General features: G+C 39.8%; 1 protein-coding gene and 1 pseudogene across 2 annotated transcripts in view; one reads left to right on the forward strand and one right to left on the reverse strand.

The window, feature by feature from the left end:
- The window catches only part of WDFY4 (WDFY family member 4), a 298505-nt gene that overhangs the window by 223585 nt on the left and 56548 nt on the right, over positions 1-18372 (reverse strand). For both annotated transcript variants that reach the window (XM_019035474.4, XM_063710084.1), the window contains one exon: positions 16538-17118. In XM_019035474.4, coding sequence (XP_018891019.4) covers positions 16538-17118 — 581 coding nt within the window. The remainder of the gene's footprint in view (positions 1-16537; positions 17119-18372) is intronic.
- Positions 7981-14574, forward strand: LOC109028443 (large ribosomal subunit protein uL13-like; annotated as a pseudogene).

Consider the following 18372-nt stretch of genomic DNA (forward strand, 5'->3'; position numbering starts at 1 on the left):
TCTGGTTTCATATTGAACACACACACTCACTCACACACACACACACAGGCTTCTGGGTCCCTTCAAAATGGTGTAAGCACACTCAGCTGTGTCCCACCCCCTGAATACCGAATGCAACTAAAACACTTAGAACACATGGAGCAGCTCTTGGAGGACTCTGGAAAGTAAATGGTAGCAGAGAAGGAAACCAAACTCAAGCACTATGAACTGGCAGTGAGCTTCCTGGGCTTCCCCTCTGCAGCATCCCCTGGTGTGAACTCACAGGTAGCCTAAAACTCGCAACTGTGCACAAGGTGTAGACATGACGGAAAGAGCTCCAAGAGAAGTCCTCTGTTTCTGGTCTGAGGATCAGGAAAGGAGGTTTTACAGGTCACAGAGCATGGAGGAAATCCCCTGGGATTTTCTTTGTTTGGTTTCCCCATTCTTTCCCAACCATCTTTCAGACAATTCCCTCAGCATCAGCAACAGCAGCAGCAGCCAGGCAGACTCTAAAACTCTCAGTGAAGAGAAACTTTCTCTCTGACCAGAGGACCTGTAGTCCCAAGAGTGTAGGTAAAATTCCCATTGCTGTTTTCTCCTTTTCTCCCCTCACTGCATGGCCCCAGAGACAGATACCAGTGACACAGGGAAGAACAGAGAAACAAAAGTGCCAACTCTAGACAGAGCAGGAAGGGACCCCTTGGGAGCCAGCAAGTATTAAGGAAAGGATGAAGAAGAGGAAGCTGAGGAAAATGTAACCACAAAGTTGTGTGTTAACCTCTGGGCTCAGTTCTGACTGTGTATGTGCATCTGACCCTAACTAGGAGGTAAACCACCACACACAACCAGTTACTGCATGAAGCAAGTGAGCTCACATCAAATGTCCCTGCAAAGTATTTGAAAACTGAACTGATACTGGAACCAGAGAGTCCAGGGAAGATGGGCAGAAACTTGCAACCTGAACCTAAGTGGGCTAGTTCCCTACCTTAAAATATATATATATATATATATATATATATATATATATATATATATATATATATATATTCATTAACATTCTCTATAAGATGACGACAAGGACCAGAGTTCATAAGATAAGATTCAAAATGTCCAGAACACAACCTGAAATTGCTCAACATAGAATGAACCAGGGAAGTCTCAACATCTCATGTGGAAAAAGACAACCAACAAATGCCAGTGCTGAGATGTCACAGACGTTGGAACTATCAGACGAAACTCTTAAAGCAGTTATTAACCCAATTCCAAGAAGTAAGAGTGAACATTTTCAAATAAATCAAAAATAGAAAGTTTCAGTAAATAAATAGAAGCAATAAAAAAGAATCAAGTAAACGCAACAACTGAAATTTGTTTAAACTCACTAAATGAGAACAATAGGAGAATGAGATGAGAGGAGAGTCCATGAACATGAAGATGGAGCAATACAAGTTGCCTAATCTGAACAACAAAAAGGAAAAAGATTACTAAAAATAAAGACAGACTCAAGGTCATGTGTAACAAAGGATCTAACATTTCTGTCACTAGAATCCTCCAAGGAGACAAGAAAGAGTATGGTATGAAAGAAAAAATGTTTGATAAGTTTTTAGTACTTCTTTCTTCAAAGCTGGTGAAATACATAACGTTAAAGATTCAAGAAGCTTAGCAAAACCCAAATAAAATAAACAAAAAAAATTATGCCCAGACACAGCACAATCAAACTGCTGAACACTAAAGAAAATTTTAAAAATCTTGAAAGCAGCCAGAGGAAAACAACACATTATATTTAAGGGAACGACAATTCGAATAACCTTGGATTTTCTCATAAGAAAGCAGAAGTCATGGAAACAACATTTTTAAAGTGCTACAAAAATACACACAGAATTCCATATCCACTTGCTTCCAGAATGAAGGCAAAATAAATGTGTTCCCAGATGAAGGAAGACAGATTCTTGCCATCAGACTTGTTCTAAGAATAACACTTTTAAAATTTCTTCAGATGGTAGGAAAATAATAACAAAATAATGAAAGGAAACTTCAGGGACGAAGAAAGAGCACACAAATGGTACCTATTTGGGTAAATATAATACACTATTATTGTTCTCTTCTTAAGTTCTTAAATTTAGGTATGATGGTTGAAAGTGACATTGTATTAGATGTAATACATAAGACAACCACAACAAAAATAGGGAAGGATAGAGGGAACTGCGTAGAGGTAAGGTTTCTATAATCCATTTGAAATAGTAAAATGTCAATTCTAAGTAGACTGTTAAAAGTTAATTAAGTATACTGCAGTCCCTATTGAAAGCACTAAAAAAAAAAGGAGAAACAAAAAAGGAGAGTCAAAAAATTCAGTAGATAAATTCAAATTGAATACTAAAATATATTCAAATTGTCCACAAAAAGGCAGGCAAACAGAAGTAGAGGAACAAAAAAAGAGTAAAAAAAAAGAGAAAACAAACAATAAAATCCTGAACCTAAATTCAAACACATCAATAATTCAAACACATTAAAAATTGATAGACACTATGTCAGAATGGAAAGAAATAAAAACAAAGCTATATGCCATCATTAAATATTGTGATGGCACAATATTTAAAAGTATAGATAGGTTAAAAGTAACAGGATAGAAAAATTTATACCATCCTAACAGTAATCAAAAGAAAGCTGGTGTAATTCTACTCATATCAGGGAAAACAGACTTTAGAGCAAGGAAAATGACTCAGAATAAGCAGATTATATGATATGATGATTAAAAGAGACATAACAATTCAAAATGTGTTTGCACTTTACAACAGATCATCACAATTCAGAAAGAAAAACTCATAGATCTGAAAGGACAAATGGCCAAATCCACAATTATAGTTAGAGAGTTCAACACTCCTCTCAGTAATTGTTCCTTCAAAGTCACAAACTACCTTCAAACGGTTTTCTTCAAAGCCACGAACTACCAAACTCAACAAGAAGAAATAAGTTTCCTAAATCATTTATAGCTATTACAAAAACTGAATATGTAGCTAAAAACCTACCCACAAAGAAACCTTGAGGCTCAGTGTTTTCACCAGCAAATTCTACCATACATTTAAAAGAGAAATAACACCAGTTCTACACAGCTTCTTTCAAAAACACAAGAGAAGGGAACACTTCCCAATTCATTTTATAAAGCCAGAATTACCCTGATATTGAAAACAGAAAAACACAGTATAAAAAAACTACATTTCAGTATACCTAATGAACATAGGTGTAAAAATCCTCAACAATCAGCAAATAATACCTAGCTACATATAAAATAACGAGGGTACTATGGCCAACTGGACTACCCGTAAATGCAAGGCAAGTTTAATATTCAAAAATCAGTCAACATGATCCATATTAATAAAATCACATGATAATATCATTTAATGCATAAAAAGCATTTGAAAGATTAAAAATCTGCTCATGATAAAAAAAATTCTCAGTAAATTCAAAGGAACTGTTTATAACCTAATAATGGGCATCTACAAAAATCCCATAGCTGATGTTATATTCAATGGCAAAGACTGAAGACTTTCTCCCTAAGATTAAGAACAAGCAAGGATCTCTCCATTGCTATTGGATGTAATACTGGAACATATGGATTGGAAAGGAAGACCAAAAACTGGCACTAGTCACAGACGATGAGATTGTCTTCATAGAAAATCCCAAGGAATCCATAAAAAAAAGAAAACTTCTAGAACTAATAAGTAAATTTAACAGTCTCAGAATAATAGTCGACATACAAAAGTTAACCATATTCCTAAATACTAGAATTGAAAAATTAGAAACCAAAAAATTTTAAATACCATTTGGAAGTGTGTTCAACAAAAGACTCTGGTATAAATCTAAGAAAACATGTGCAGGCCCTACACTGAATATGACAGACTTTGATGAAAGAATCAAAGACCTAAATAAACAGAAAAGCACACTATGTTTATGGGTTGGAAGATTTACTATAGTTAAATTGTCAATTCTCTCCAAATTGATCTATAGATCTAATGCAATTCCAATAAAAATCCCAGCAGGAATTTTTGTAGATATAGGCAAGCTGATCATTAACATTTATATGGTATCAGAAAGGAACACTTCCCAATTCATTTTACAAAGTCAGAATTACCCTGATATTGAAAACAGAAAAACACAGTATAAAAAAACTTCATGTCAGTATCCCTAATGAACATAGGTGCAAAAATCCTCAACAATCAGCAAATAATATCTAGCTATATATAAAATAACGAGGTTCTATCAGGACAGCCAAAGGTAAAGGAACTAAAATCACCAAAGCAAATTTGAGAAGGAAGAATAACTTTGGAGAGCTTGCATTTGATATCTTACAAAGCCACAGTAATCAAGACAATATTGGTGAAAAGCTAGACACATAAGTCAATGAAATCAAATAGTGTCCAAAGACCTATATAAATATGGCTAAGCAGTTTTTACAAAGTTATAAAGACAATTCAATGGAAAAAAAGATAATATTTTCAACTAATGGCATTGGAAGAATTGGACATTCATAAGCAAAAACAAACAAACAAAAAATGAATCTCAATCTAAACTTCACACTTTGTACAAAAAGTAGCTCAAAACAGATTACAGACCTGTAAAACTTTTAGAAGAAAACATAGGAGAAAATCTTCATGGCCGTCAGTTAGGCAAAGAGATCTTAGATATGACATAAAAGTGCAATACATAAAAGTAAAAACAAATGATGATTTGGACTTCATCAAAATTTAAAACCTTCAATCTGTGGAAGACCGTATTTAAAGATGAATAGATAAGCTATAGGCTGGGAGGAAACATTTGCATCCCTACAATGGAAAACTACTCAGCAACAGAAATGTATGAACTACTGATACACACAAAATGAGTGAATCTGAAAGCCTTATGCTGAGCGAAAGAAGCCAGGCTCAAAAGATTACACATGTATGCTTCCATGTATATGGTATTCTGGAAAGACAAAACTATAAGGAAAGATCCACGGTTGCGAGGATAGGGTGGAGAAAAGGTTTTACTATGTGGGGCAATATCTGGGAGCTATTTGAGGTGATGAGACTGTTCTGTTTCTTGATTGTGGTGGTAGTCGTGTGACTCTACACATGAATTAAAACCCATAGAACTGTAGGCCAAAAAAAGAGACTTTTACTTCATGTGAATTGAAATAATAATAATAAACTACAGGCTAATCCCAAATTACCAAGACCCAGTTTTCCAACACCCTGCCCATGTTGCTGCTGTCATATGCAAAGTGAGATTGTTTTTAGTCCTCAGAGTAGCTAAGGTGCTCAGGAGTGTTTCTTGTGCTTGGGCGTAGTTTATTCAAATAACTGAGCTAATACTTATTGACCTTTTATTATTTTCCAGGCACTATTCAGGCACTCTGGATACATCTGTAAACTAAACAAACTAAAACCCATGACCTGGGTGTGAGGTGAAGGGTGTAGACATAAAGATAAACACAATAAATAAGTAAATTAAAATTAATAATTATTATGCATAATATAACATATTAATATATAACATAATAATATCATAATGAATAAGAAATGATAAGTGCTATTGAGAAGAAAAGAGCCAAGAAAGGAGAATTGACAAAAATTTGATTTTTGATTGATAAGTGCTTGTATGCAGAAGGAGAGTAATTTACAATTTTAATTTGAGTGGCAGGTTTGGCCTCTTTAAGAAGGGCAAAACTGAAAGACGGGATGCAGACATCCATGGGAAAAGCATTTCAAGCAAAGAGAAGAGCCATTGCAAAAGCCCTGAAGTAGGAGTATGTCTGGCATATTCCAGGAACAGCAAGGAAGCCTGTATTTTTACTCTGATACTGAAGCCACACAAAGACAATACACAAAAAAAAAAAAAAAAAAAACCTACCAATATCCAAGGGATCAATGTCCCTTATGAACATACGTGCAAAATCCTAAACAAAATGCTAGCAAACTAAATTCAACAGCATATTAAAAGGATTATATGCCATGACCAAGTATGATTTATACTAGAAATGCAAGGGTTGTTCAACATAACAAAACCAATCAACAAAATATACCACATTAATAGACAAAGGCAAAAAAACAGATGATCATCTGATTTGACTCATAAAGAGCATTTGACAAAATCTCACACTCTTTCATGATAAAAACACTCCAAAAACTAGAAATAGATAGTAACTTCCTCAACATGATAAAGGGCATTTATGAAAAGCCCACAGCTAGCAGCATGCCAAATGGTGACAGCTGACCCTCAAATTCATGTGGAATTGTAGGAAACCCTAAGAAGCCAAAGCAATATTTTAAAAGATAAAGTTGGACAACTCACATTTCCAGAGTTCAAAACCTACTACAAAGTTACATAATCAAAACAGTGGAACTGACATAAGGATAAATATAGAGATCAATGAAATAGGATTGAGAATCCACAAATAAACTCATGTATCTGTGGCCCCTTGATTTTCAACAAGGATACAAAGACAATTTAAGAAGGGACTCTTCAACTAATGGTACCAGAGCAGTTGAATAGCTATAAGCAAAAGAATGAAGTTGAACCCTGACCCCTTGCCATATGCAAAAATTAACTCAAAATGAATTAATTGTCTACAATAAGAGCCAAAACAAAATTTTTAGGAGAAAACACAGTGGTAAATCTTTATGACCTTGGATTTGGCAATGGATTTTTACATATAATGCCAAAAGCACAAGTAACAGAAGAAAAAATGGATAAACTGGACTTCATCAAAACTGAAAATTTTTGTGCATCAAAGGACATTATTAAGAAAATGAAAGGAGAACCTACAGGATTAGAGAAAATATTTGCAAATCATATTTCTTTTGAGAGTCTAGTACCCACAATATATAAAGAATTTATACAACTTAGCAACAAAAAGAGAAACAACCCAATTAAAATATGGGCCAAGCCCTTGAATAGACGTTTCCCCCCAAAAGATATACAAATGGCCAAAAAGCACATAAAAAAATTCAACATTATTAGCCATTAGAGAAACAAAAATCAAAATCACAATGAGATAACACTCCATACCCATTAGAATGGCTAAAACAATTTTTTAAAGGGAAATAAATATTGGTAAGCCTGTGGAGAAATTGAAAACCTTTTACATTGCTGTTGGGTATGTAAAATTGGTTCAGCTGCTGTGAAAATAGGCAGTTTGACAGTTCCTACAATTCTATTGAATTGAGCTACAGTTCTACTCCTAGGTATATAATCAAAAGAATTCAAAACAAGTACTCAAATAAATACATGAACATGAATGTTCATAACAGCACTATTTATAAGAACCAAAGGAAATAACCCAAATGTTCATCAACATATGAATGGATAAACAAACTGTGGTGTGTACCCATATGATGGAATATTATTTTATTGTAAAAATGAAAGAAGTACTGATATACATTACAATGTAAATGAATCTCAAAAATATTAAGCTACCTGAAAGAAGTCAAACGCCAAAGGAAACCTATTACATGATTCCATTTACACATGATTTATCCTGAATAGTTTAATCCCCAAAGCAGACTGGTGGTAGCCCAGGGACTGGGGAAAAGAATGAGAATGAGTATAGGTTTTCCTTTTGGGGTGATAAAAATGTTTTGAATTAGATAGAGGTGGTCTTTGCACAACACTGTGAATGCATTAAATTCTATGGAATTGTTTGCTTTAAGATTATTAATTTTATGTTCTGCGAATCTCACCTCAGTGAAAAAAGCTAAGATTTTTTTCAAGTAAAAGATGTCCAGCACCTGGAGCAGTTCTCAAACTTTAATGTGCTTACACATAATAAGAGGACCTTTTTAAAAACAGAACCCTAAATTTCAACCCCAGGGATTTGTGATTCGGGAAATCTAGTTTGCACAACTATATTTTTGTGCAACTTTACAATGGATTCTGATGCAGGTGGTCTACAGGCCACACTATGAGAAGCATTGCTGTAAGGTAGGGATTGACAGAGCAGGAATGGAGACAAGGTTCTGGATCCCAAGGATGGCAGACACTGATCCCCCACCTGACCTGGTGTTCCCAGATGGCTTGTATCTCGCAAGGGACCTGTGGGTACGACAGAAAGTTGTAATCAAAAGTACAAATCCCAAAGGGCCTGTATCTTTGGGAGCCAGTGGTGGTGTGAGGCATGCTTGGCCAAATTTTGCATCTCATTTGAAGAAGCCTAGGGGCCTTTGCAGGACGTGAACCAATGAAGCCTCATCATGTCACACAGCCCCTGAGCTTGGCTATAAAATCCTGCCACCCACAGCAGCTGCATGACAGAGAGGATGACTACTCCAATCCTGGTACTTGTCTTGCTTAGATATGGAAGTCAGACAGACTGCCCCCTATGTGGACTCTATCAAACTTCAGGAGGCAAGATTAATAACTATCTCCTGTTACTAAGGCCTGTGGATACTTGAGGGATGCATTAGAAAATTAAAAGCAAAGTGGCCTCATTTGTGCAGTCCATGCTGATTACTCCAGACAGCCACCATCCTCTTCCAAACCTCCAGGGCTTCTCTCTCAGGGACTAGCACCAACCAGTCTCTCTCACACTCTCATCAAATTGGTTACCAAGGCCAGGCAAAGTTACGTCCTAAATAGTTCTCAAAATGTTCTCCTGTTCAAGCTACTACCATCCCTGGAAGGAGCGACTGACAGCTCCTTTGCTCCTCTCCTTTCCAGCCATCATCTCTGCCCATCCAGCCCTATAGCTTAAAGCCCTACTACAGCTTGAAGTCTGAGCAATGCCTGCAGAAGGCAGGAACAAACCTTACTCAAGATAGTTGATTTTGAGTCTCACCTTTATGCCTCCTCAACCCATCTCAGACCAGATAACTCTCATCTTTAAATGTTTAGCTCAGCGGTCTCCTCATCCAGGAAAGCCTTGCCGACCTCCTCCCCAGACTTCATTAGGTGCACTTCTCTGCATCCTCTCAATTTCTGGGCCTGCCCTTGCCAGGGTCCCCACCATACAAGGATAATGCTCCATTCATGTCTCTAACTAGGTGGGAGCCCAGAAGAGGAGCAGGCAGGAGCAGCCATATCTGAAGCAGTTGCAGGACCACTGCACATCAGGTGTCTTCAGGACACCAGGCAGGAGAGTCCAAGACTATCTGCTTGCCAACCCTCCCTGCCTTTCCTCCTGTCCTGTCCATCTTCTCAATTCATTCATGCCCATATTCTACTCAGTGACCATTCATGGGGGTCCCTGATGTAGCTGCAGACCCAGTCCATGCTCACATGGGCCTCACCACTGAAGCAGAAGAAAGAGATTTGAACACCATCTTATTTCAACAGTGGTAAGAAACCAAAAATTGATAGATGTACAGTGCCTTTATTAGCAGATGGGGAAGAGACGACTTAAGTGGCTGACGTCCTTGGCATCCATTTTAATACATATCCTGGTTTCAGATATGCTTGAGTGTGCAAACATGAACCAAAGAAATAAGAAACCAAGGAAGGTTACACAATTAATCATTGATTTGCACTGTGATCAGTGCTGAGGGTGCTGAGGAAATGTGAGGCAGTGGGATCTGATTTGGCCCATGGGATGGGGATGGGCAGGCCAGGGGAGGCTTCTTGGAAGAAGTGACATCTAAACCTAGACAAAAGCATAAGAAGCAACTGTCCAGGCAGAGTGAAGACAGGAAAGGCATCCCAGGTAGAGTAAAGGGCATATGTGAAATCTGAGTCTGAAACATGGCTGCAAGGTGCTAGGCAAGTGATGCCATGGGCAGGCGGGACGCCCAGAACTGTGTGCCCCACACTCCCAATGTCTGACTCCCTCCTGGGAATCATGGGAAAGCACTGGAGGCTTCCAAGTGGGAATGACAGGGTCACATCTGTGCTTTCCAAAGGCCGGTGTGGCCTTCATGTGAACTGTTCAGGAACTACACTGTCCCCCACCCTTCCTCAATGGTCTGGTACAACAATTACCTCTAACAAACTTAAGTGACAGATATAACTCATACCCACAGAGGACATTGTTTCAACAGGAAAGATTAGGATGAAGCTGCAGGATGCCCAGCAGCAGAGCCAGAGGAGTAAGTGTTTAGGGCTCTGGCCTGCAGAGTGCCCCATGAAACCTTAACTATTGCCTGGAGCACACCGCATTCCTGTTGAAATGATGTCCCTTAGGGCTATAAGTTATAGCCACAACTTAAGTTCAAGGTAAAGGTGACTGGGGTTGCTCCTTTGGCTGACATAAGGAATAAACGTCAGCCCACGAGGCCTGGCAGGGGCTGGGAGAAAGCATATGCTAAGGCAGAAGCAAGAAGGAGCAGGGCTGCCTTGCTTTGGAGGGAGCTTTTCTCAGAGCTATACACAGACCCAGTTGTAGAGCAGTCCTCATAACCCATAACCCCATGATGCCACAGTCCTGCACAGAGACCACCCTAGCTCCACATTGCCTATAGGGTAAAAGTGAAATGGTCTCCCATAGGGCTTGTGCAAGGCCCACCACAGTCTGACCCTGCTTCTGCTCCACTTTCACCTCCAGACCTGCACTGTGGATGATGTGCTGCTGAGGGGTAAGCACTCCATTCTATGGTGTGTGTATGTAGTGTGGATATGTAGTATGTGTGTATGTGGTATTTGTGTGTGTCATGTGGTGTCTGTATGTAGCATATGTAGGTGGTATGTGTGGTGTGTATTCATGTGTATGTGCTAGGTGCTGTGTGGTGTGTAGGTGCAGTGTGTGGGTGTGTGGTATGCCCGTATGTGTAAGGTGTATGTTTAGTGTGGTGTGTGTGTGTTTTGTGTACATGTGGTGTATGTATATGTGCATGTGATGTGTATATAGTGTGTTTGGTGTAGGGGTGTTTATTTGGTATGGTGCATGTTTCATAGAGATATATAATGTATTTTGGACACCATAGATATATTTTTGGAATTACATAACATGTCACCTCTGTGTTATGAAAAATGTTCCTTAAATTATAGTTACCATAAAGACTAAATGAATTGAAGAATAGTCCATTGTAAAAAGCTGAGCATGGTGTCTGGCGCACACATGCTTAGGAAGCAGCTGTGATCACTCTAACTACCATCTTCCTTCAAGGTAGATACTATTATTATGTCTGCCTTCAAATCAGGAGATGGAAGATTAGAGAAATAAAGTAGCAGGACCAAAGAACACAGCCACCAAGGCATAGAACAAGCAGGCCTGACTCCAAGGCCCACGGCCTCTTTCCCTCCTCCCTGGAGACTTGGGACCTACTTTGCAGAAGGCAGGGCTGAGGGAAGCCACTTGCCCAAGGACATACAGGTGTGGTACGGCAGAGACGAGCACCCTGTCTCCCATTCCCAGCCCACTGCCATGCCCTTTACTCTGCAGACTCCCTGGAGGGGGTAGAGTTTCACTTCCTATTCTCTAACCATTAAGGAAGGTCAAGGGCCATGTATCTCTTTTAGGGAGAAAAAAAATGCTCTATTTATGAAACATGGGTCTTATAAATGTAAAAATTACTCATTACAAAACCAGGATGACATTTGACGCAGGACTCACCTCTAAAACATCAGGACTGACGCAGTCCATTGGTTAGAACCCTATCTTCAAACTGCAGGCTGTCGTGTCAGACATTTGGAAAACTATCACTATTATTGTGGAAGTATCAGGAAAAAAACAGGAAGAACACACACACATGTGTGCACATACACGCACGCACAGACAAATGCATGCAGGCTTTGGAGGTAGCCCTGGGTTCAAATTCTAGCTTTATTATTTACTAAATGTGTGACCTTTGGCCATGTTTTTTATCCTTTCTCAGCCTTTGTTTCCTTATTGATAAAATTCCAAAATTTTGGAGGGAAATAAAAATAAATAGATGTTTAGTGCTCAGCCTCCATAGACATTCAACTAATTACTATTGCTTTTCTTCACCTGATATCACTCACTAAATGTCTTTTCATACTGACAAATACTCCCCTGCCCCTGAGAGCTGGCAGAATAAGTCGAACAAGTTTCCATACCAAGATCCTAAGTTAACCTGTATGTTATCAGGGTGCCCAGGCAAAAGGCCTCCTCAGGGATTGCCCCTGAAATATAGAGAACAGGGAACCCAGAGAGTGAATTCTTCCCAAGACAAGCAAGAAAATCAGGACCTGGGAACCTGGCCAAGGCCTGGCTTGGAAAGGGCAGCTAAGACCCCGTGGAGGCATTCCCATACCTACAGAAGGGCAGGATGGCCTGAATGAGGATGGTTTCTATGGAATCCAAGAAAAGGAAAATCTTGGAGCAAGATTCACAATAAAAAATCAGACATCACACAGGGGACCTTCCATGATTGTCACAGAAACAATACACTCTCAAAAAACACAAGAAGAAAGAATTATGATTCTTATGTTTGAAGAAATAAAAATGAAAGACAGATATGAGAAAGGAAAAGGGCTATCAAATCAAGTTTATTTGAAAAAGAAACAGTATATCTAGACATATAAAATACTGTCATTGAAATTTTAAAAAGAAAACCTAAATGGCTAGATTATATATCAGATTAGACACAGCTAGTAGGAGATTCAGTGGGTTTAAGAAAGACCAAAAGAAACTGTGTGGAACAGAGTACAGAGAGACAAAGAGATGAAAAATGTAAAAGAAAGATTAAGGGAGGACAGAATGAAAAAGTAAAACATACATCTAATTGTGTTAGTTCCAAAAAGGCATAATAGGAAAAGGGATGGAGAAGAGGTCATAATTTAAAAATCCATATTTTATAAAAGACATCAGTTGGGATTCAGGAATCCCAATGAATATGAAGCAAAATAAATGTTTAAAATAATGTACATTGAGATATATGACAGTAAAGCAATAGAACAAGAATGGTGAAGATCTTAAAAGCGACCAGAGAAAAATGACAAATTACCTTCAAAGGAAGAGAAATAAAAACGATTTTTAAATGGCAACAATGGAAGGCAATAGCTGGGGAGAACTTCCATTTACTGTGAGAAAATAACTGTCAACCAATAAATGTTTACCCAGCAAAACTATATTTCTGCAATTAGGGAGAAAATAAAGACAGTTTTCAGACAAATAAAATCCAAGAGAGTTTACCACAAATAGACCCACACTACAGGAAAGTTTAACGGATGTACTAGAGTAGATAAAAAATAATCCCAGATGGAAGGATAGAGATGCAAAAAAGAATGGTGAGCACAGACATTGAAAGCATGTAGGTAAATCCAAAGAATATTTTATAAAACAACAACAATAACTGTCATATCTGATGGATTTACTAACAGGAGATAAGTTTAAAATATTAGCTAATAGTAATGTATGAGTTAGAAAAGGGCAAAAATATTTGAGTTTTAAGGTCTTGGCGTCTTAATTGGAAGGATAAAAATACTGTTTAACTAAAAACATGAGTATGCCTGTTAATTCACTCTAGGGCAACCACTATAAAATTAATCATAGAGTTTAAATTTCATACTAGTAGGTAGGAAACACAATTTTTAAAAATCAATTCAAAAATAAGACCAAAAAATTTTTTTAAAGTGGAACAAATGTAAAAAGCTAAGTAGAAATCATTCCAAATATATTAATAATTATGAAAGTGTAAACAAATAACTTTCTCCAGTTAAATGAGAAATAATACCACACTAGATTGAAAAACAAAGTAAAACCAACAAAAATGGTTCCTTATTGTTTACAAGAAAAACACCTAAAAATGTAAGGACAGTACACAGAAAGGTTAAAACCAAAGGATGAAGAAAAATCCCAGGCACAAACTAACCAAAAGAAACCTGATACAGCCCTATTATTACTAAGGCAAAATGTACAACTAGGGATAAAAAGGTCACCATATAATGATAAAAATTCAGACTCCATAAGAATATAAAAATTCTAAATATGTGTGATTCTTACAACCTCAAATATATGTAAGGGAAAATTCATCAGAAATTGACACATCCACTTTATCATGAGAGATTTTGAATGCATCGTTCTCAATAACTGATACACCATTTCCCAGGCCGCTGCCGCAGGTGGAGGAGGGGCAGGTCCCAGTGTTGGAGACCGAGGCCACCTCCTGGGCCACCTGGCGGCCGTTGTGGTGAAGCAGGTACTGCTGGGCCGGAAGGTGGTGGTGCGCTGCGAGAGTGTCAACGTTTCCGACAATTTCTACAGAAATAAGCTGAAGTACCCGGCCTTCTTCCGCAGGCGGATGAGCACCAACCCTGATGAGGATTTCCTGGCCCCCAGCAGCGTCTTCCAGCCGACAGTGCAGGGCCCGCGGTCCGCAAGATCCAGCGAGGCCAGGCTGCCTTGGACGCCGAGGTGTTCAATGGAATCCCACCGCCCTACAGCAGGAAAACCAGATGGGTGTTCCTGCTGCCCGCAAGGCTGTGCATCTGAAGCCCACGAGAGAGTTTGCCTACGTGGGGCGCCTGGCTCAAGAGGCTGGCTGGAAGTACCAGGCAGTGACAGCCACCCTGGAGGAGAAGAGGAAGGAGAAGGCCGAGACCCACTACCAGAAGAAGAAATAGCTCATAAGGCTGCAGAAACAGGCCAAAAAGAACGTGGAGAAGAAAACTGACAAATACACAGAGGGCCTCAAGACCCATGAGCCCAATAAGGCCTGTTTATTCCAAAAATAAAAAACAAAAAACTGATATTTCAAGCCGACTTTAAAAATTAATGATAAAGGATATTTGAATGAAACAATTGACAAATTCGATCCAAGGGACATAAATAGAACATCGAACCTAACACTCTGAGAACATGCATTATTTCCAAGCACATGTGGAATATTTATGAGAAGGGACTACATTGAGGGCCATGAAGTCAACCTCGACTAATTTCAAAGGATAAGAACCCAGATGATCCACCTTCTCTCACCTTGATAGAGTGAGAAGTAAATAGCAAAGATGACTAGAAACACTGTAACAATGGAAATTCAAAATTCAAACACATAAGAGTCAACTATAATTTATAAGGGAAATTAGAAAAATATTTCATACTAAATGATACTGAAAATAAAACTTACAAATTACAGAGAAATTTATATGTAAAAAGAAGATGGAAACAGACATCCAAGTTAAGAAAAAGAACACCAGAATAAGCCCAAAGGTAGAAGGAAATGATAACCAAAAACAGTAGGAGAAACAGGAAAAGTCAAAGTTGGTTCATAGGGCACACTGAAAAGTAAACAATTGTGAATAGTGCTGAAGCAGAAAAAGCAAGGAAGACACAGGTAAACAGGTTAGAAATGAGTCACAGAACTCACAAGTTCTGCTCAGAAGAGCGTGAGGGAGCCATCGTGAGCAGCCGGATGCCCACAAATGGAAACTTCAATGAAATGGGAAAATCAGCTTGCAAAATAACAAACCAAGAATAATTCAAGAACAAACAGAAGTGCATTCTCATGAGAACAAATTTTCTCACAAGAAAACATCGGGTTCACAAGCATTTAGAGGCAAGTTCTGTCACATTAGCTAGGGAACGGAAATAAACAATCTACATAAACTCTTCAGTAGCATAGAAGAGAAGCACTGTCCAACTCATGCTATGATGCTAGCATAAATCTGACAAGAAAAATAGCCAGGAAAGGAGTATGAAAGGCCAACCTCCTGAATATCAGTGCAAAAATCCTTTTTAAATATTAGTACATCAAATTCAGCAATACACAGATTATGAATGAGTTGGTTTGCGCAGGAATGCAAGATTAGGAAACCAATTAATTAGCCAGATTAACCCCCAAAAATCATAATTATCTCAGTGTGTGGAGATTTAACATGCATCCTTCTCTCTACCATCCCCAACACTGAAGTCTGGCAAACGGGGCACTCTGGATAAAAATGCAGTGTCTTTCAGAAGGATAACTTACTGCAGTATTAATGGGTGTTCTGTCATTTATGCTTTAGAGGAATGGAAAAAGACACCAACTGTTACTGTTGTGTTCTTTCATTTTCCCTCCCACCCCAAGTGGGTTGGGGTAGGGATGGTTCTTTGTGCTCTCTTGCTTTAGTGGAATTCTTTGTTACAGACATGAGAGGAAAAAGTTGTTTACTAAAGTCTGAACTCCTTGAGGTGTTTGGCCTGCGGAAGTAAGGAGAGCAATTGTCTTTGTTAGGGGGTGTAGAAGCAGCAAGAAAGAACAGAAAGAGTTCCATAATTGGGGTGGACACTGTGGTTTGTGTCCTGCAGATCAAAGGATCTCACCCCACCCCTGGCAGCATCCTGGGGGGGAGATAAAACCTAAGAAGACCGAGGCTGCCTGGCACACCCAGGGATGCCAGGCCCAGGCACCAGGGCTCCCTAGGACAGTAAAGATCCCAAAGGAGAAGGTGAGTGTAGCAGCAGGGTCCTGCCCTCCCTGGTTCTTATGTGACTCGACAGCATCCTCCAACCCAGTACTGACTCAGATTGAATTTTCCATCAGCTCACAAGGTAAAAGAGTGTGGAGTCAGAGCTAACTTGATTTGAGGAAGTTGAGGTCACATGACATTTCTGCACACCCATTCTGTAGCTGAGCCTTCCTACTGAGTACACATGCGCAAGACGTTAGAGTGAGAATGGGAGACAGAGATGCACTGATGATACACTGGCAGAAGAAGCTACCTCTCCTCCAGGTCTGGCCACTGCTTGAAGTTGCGTTGGGGGTCACTGCCAGTTTCTCCCTTCTGAACATCCACAACCGGCCCCTGCTTGGTCCTCAGGGACTCCTTCAGGTCCCCACGCAAGTGGAGGGTGCCGCTGGCCATGCTGTCCAGAAAGCCAAGGATCTGGAGGCAGCTCTGTATCCGGGGTGGGAGTGAGCCGCTGGAGGAAAAGGCAGTGCCCAGCAAATCTGCAAATGGCCTGGCCTTTGTGTCCACCCAAGAGCGCAGCAGGTTGCCCTCTTCCTCCAGGGCTCCAAAACAGCCCAGCAGGCAGAGGTCCTCGGCCAGCTTCTCAAAGAGCCCATTCCTCCTGAAGAAGTAGCCATTGACAGGGTCCCAGTGCAGCGCTGCGGACACAGCACAGAGAGTGTACAAAACCAGCTCCAGGGTCTGTCTGGGGGATACTGCTCCCCATGCCTGCAGCGGGGGCTCCTGGAGGGAGCCTTCCAGGTCAGAGAGCAGAGACAGCAGCCCGTTGAACCCGCTGGAGACTCTGAAGGCAGCACGACCCTTGGGGGTCACCAGGATCCGGAGCAGAGACTGAAATACCAAGCAAATCAAAATGAGTGCACTCCAGGAGGTAGATTAACCCTGAGCCCACACACATTCCTGCCAGAGCGTCCCACTAGCTCTTCCCTCAATGCCTTCAGGCCAACAAGTTACAGGAAGGATCACTCTGAAACATTGGGATCTCCATATTGTTCCTCTTACGGTTTAGGTTTTCCATGTGTGCCTACTACACTAATCTATACGTTGATTTAACTGTCCTGTTTTTTGACTTGAATGCATATCCTTCCAGAAAGCTTCTGTCCTGTAGCTCATACTCATCCCAGGTCGAGTGCTCACACATCCCCCTCTCATTCCCTGATCAAAACTCTCGTCATACTCTACTGCAGCTACTTGAAAACCGTCTCAGCTCTCCACCAGACTGAAGCTCCACGAGATGGAAACCATATCTGGCTTCCTTACTACTGTGGAACACAGCACACACTTAATGACAATTTGCTAAATGAGTGGGATGAACCATCTCTTATACTGTACAGGAGACATACAGTGAAATCGTCATAGAAGCAGCTTGTTATTCTTTATCTCCCTCTCTGTGCAAGCACGGCTTCATCTGTTATATTAGATGAGGGGAAACAGTAAAATGAATCAACTTAAAATGTGGTGTGAAAAGAGTGTGTCAGAAAGAGAAGAGAAACCTGCAATGGAATGAAATGCATAGGTATAACACATAGCATAGGCCAAGTGCGCAGAAAGCAATTAGGCCACTGATAGGATGCATCGTGGAATCCACCACCCTCCAGATCACTGAGAGCTGTACTGGCCAGCCAAGCTTTTATTTCCTTCTAAAATCAAACCTTTCTTGAGCACTTACTTACTTGGGCCCAGTGCATGGTATATACTCTAGGTAATCAATACATGCTATTGGAAGGAAGGAGGGAGGAAGAGAGAGAGGGAGGAGGGGCTGCATTTAAGCAGTTCTCATACTGTGCTTCATCGAAATGTGAAAAACACATGGATGATTTTAAATAAGTATTAAAAGTCTGTAATTTTTAGTACTTATTTATTGATCAGATAAATCGCATTGGACTCCATCTAAAACTCAGGCATTTGATGTGTGTTTCCTAGAGAGTGGACAACCTTGTGGGTTCCTTAGTAGACTGCGGAGAGAGGTGTGAATTGTTTTATCTTTTCAGGTATTTAATGCTCTAGTGTGACAGGGAAGGGGATTGTCTGAGAAGGCACAGTGTGGAGTCAGTTTCAGGAGGCCTGAGACAAGGTTCACAGAGA

The sequence above is a fragment of the Gorilla gorilla genome, chromosome 8 (assembly GCF_029281585.2).
Source record: "Gorilla gorilla gorilla isolate KB3781 chromosome 8, NHGRI_mGorGor1-v2.1_pri, whole genome shotgun sequence".
In the NCBI taxonomy this organism is placed as follows: domain Eukaryota; kingdom Metazoa; phylum Chordata; class Mammalia; order Primates; family Hominidae; genus Gorilla; species Gorilla gorilla.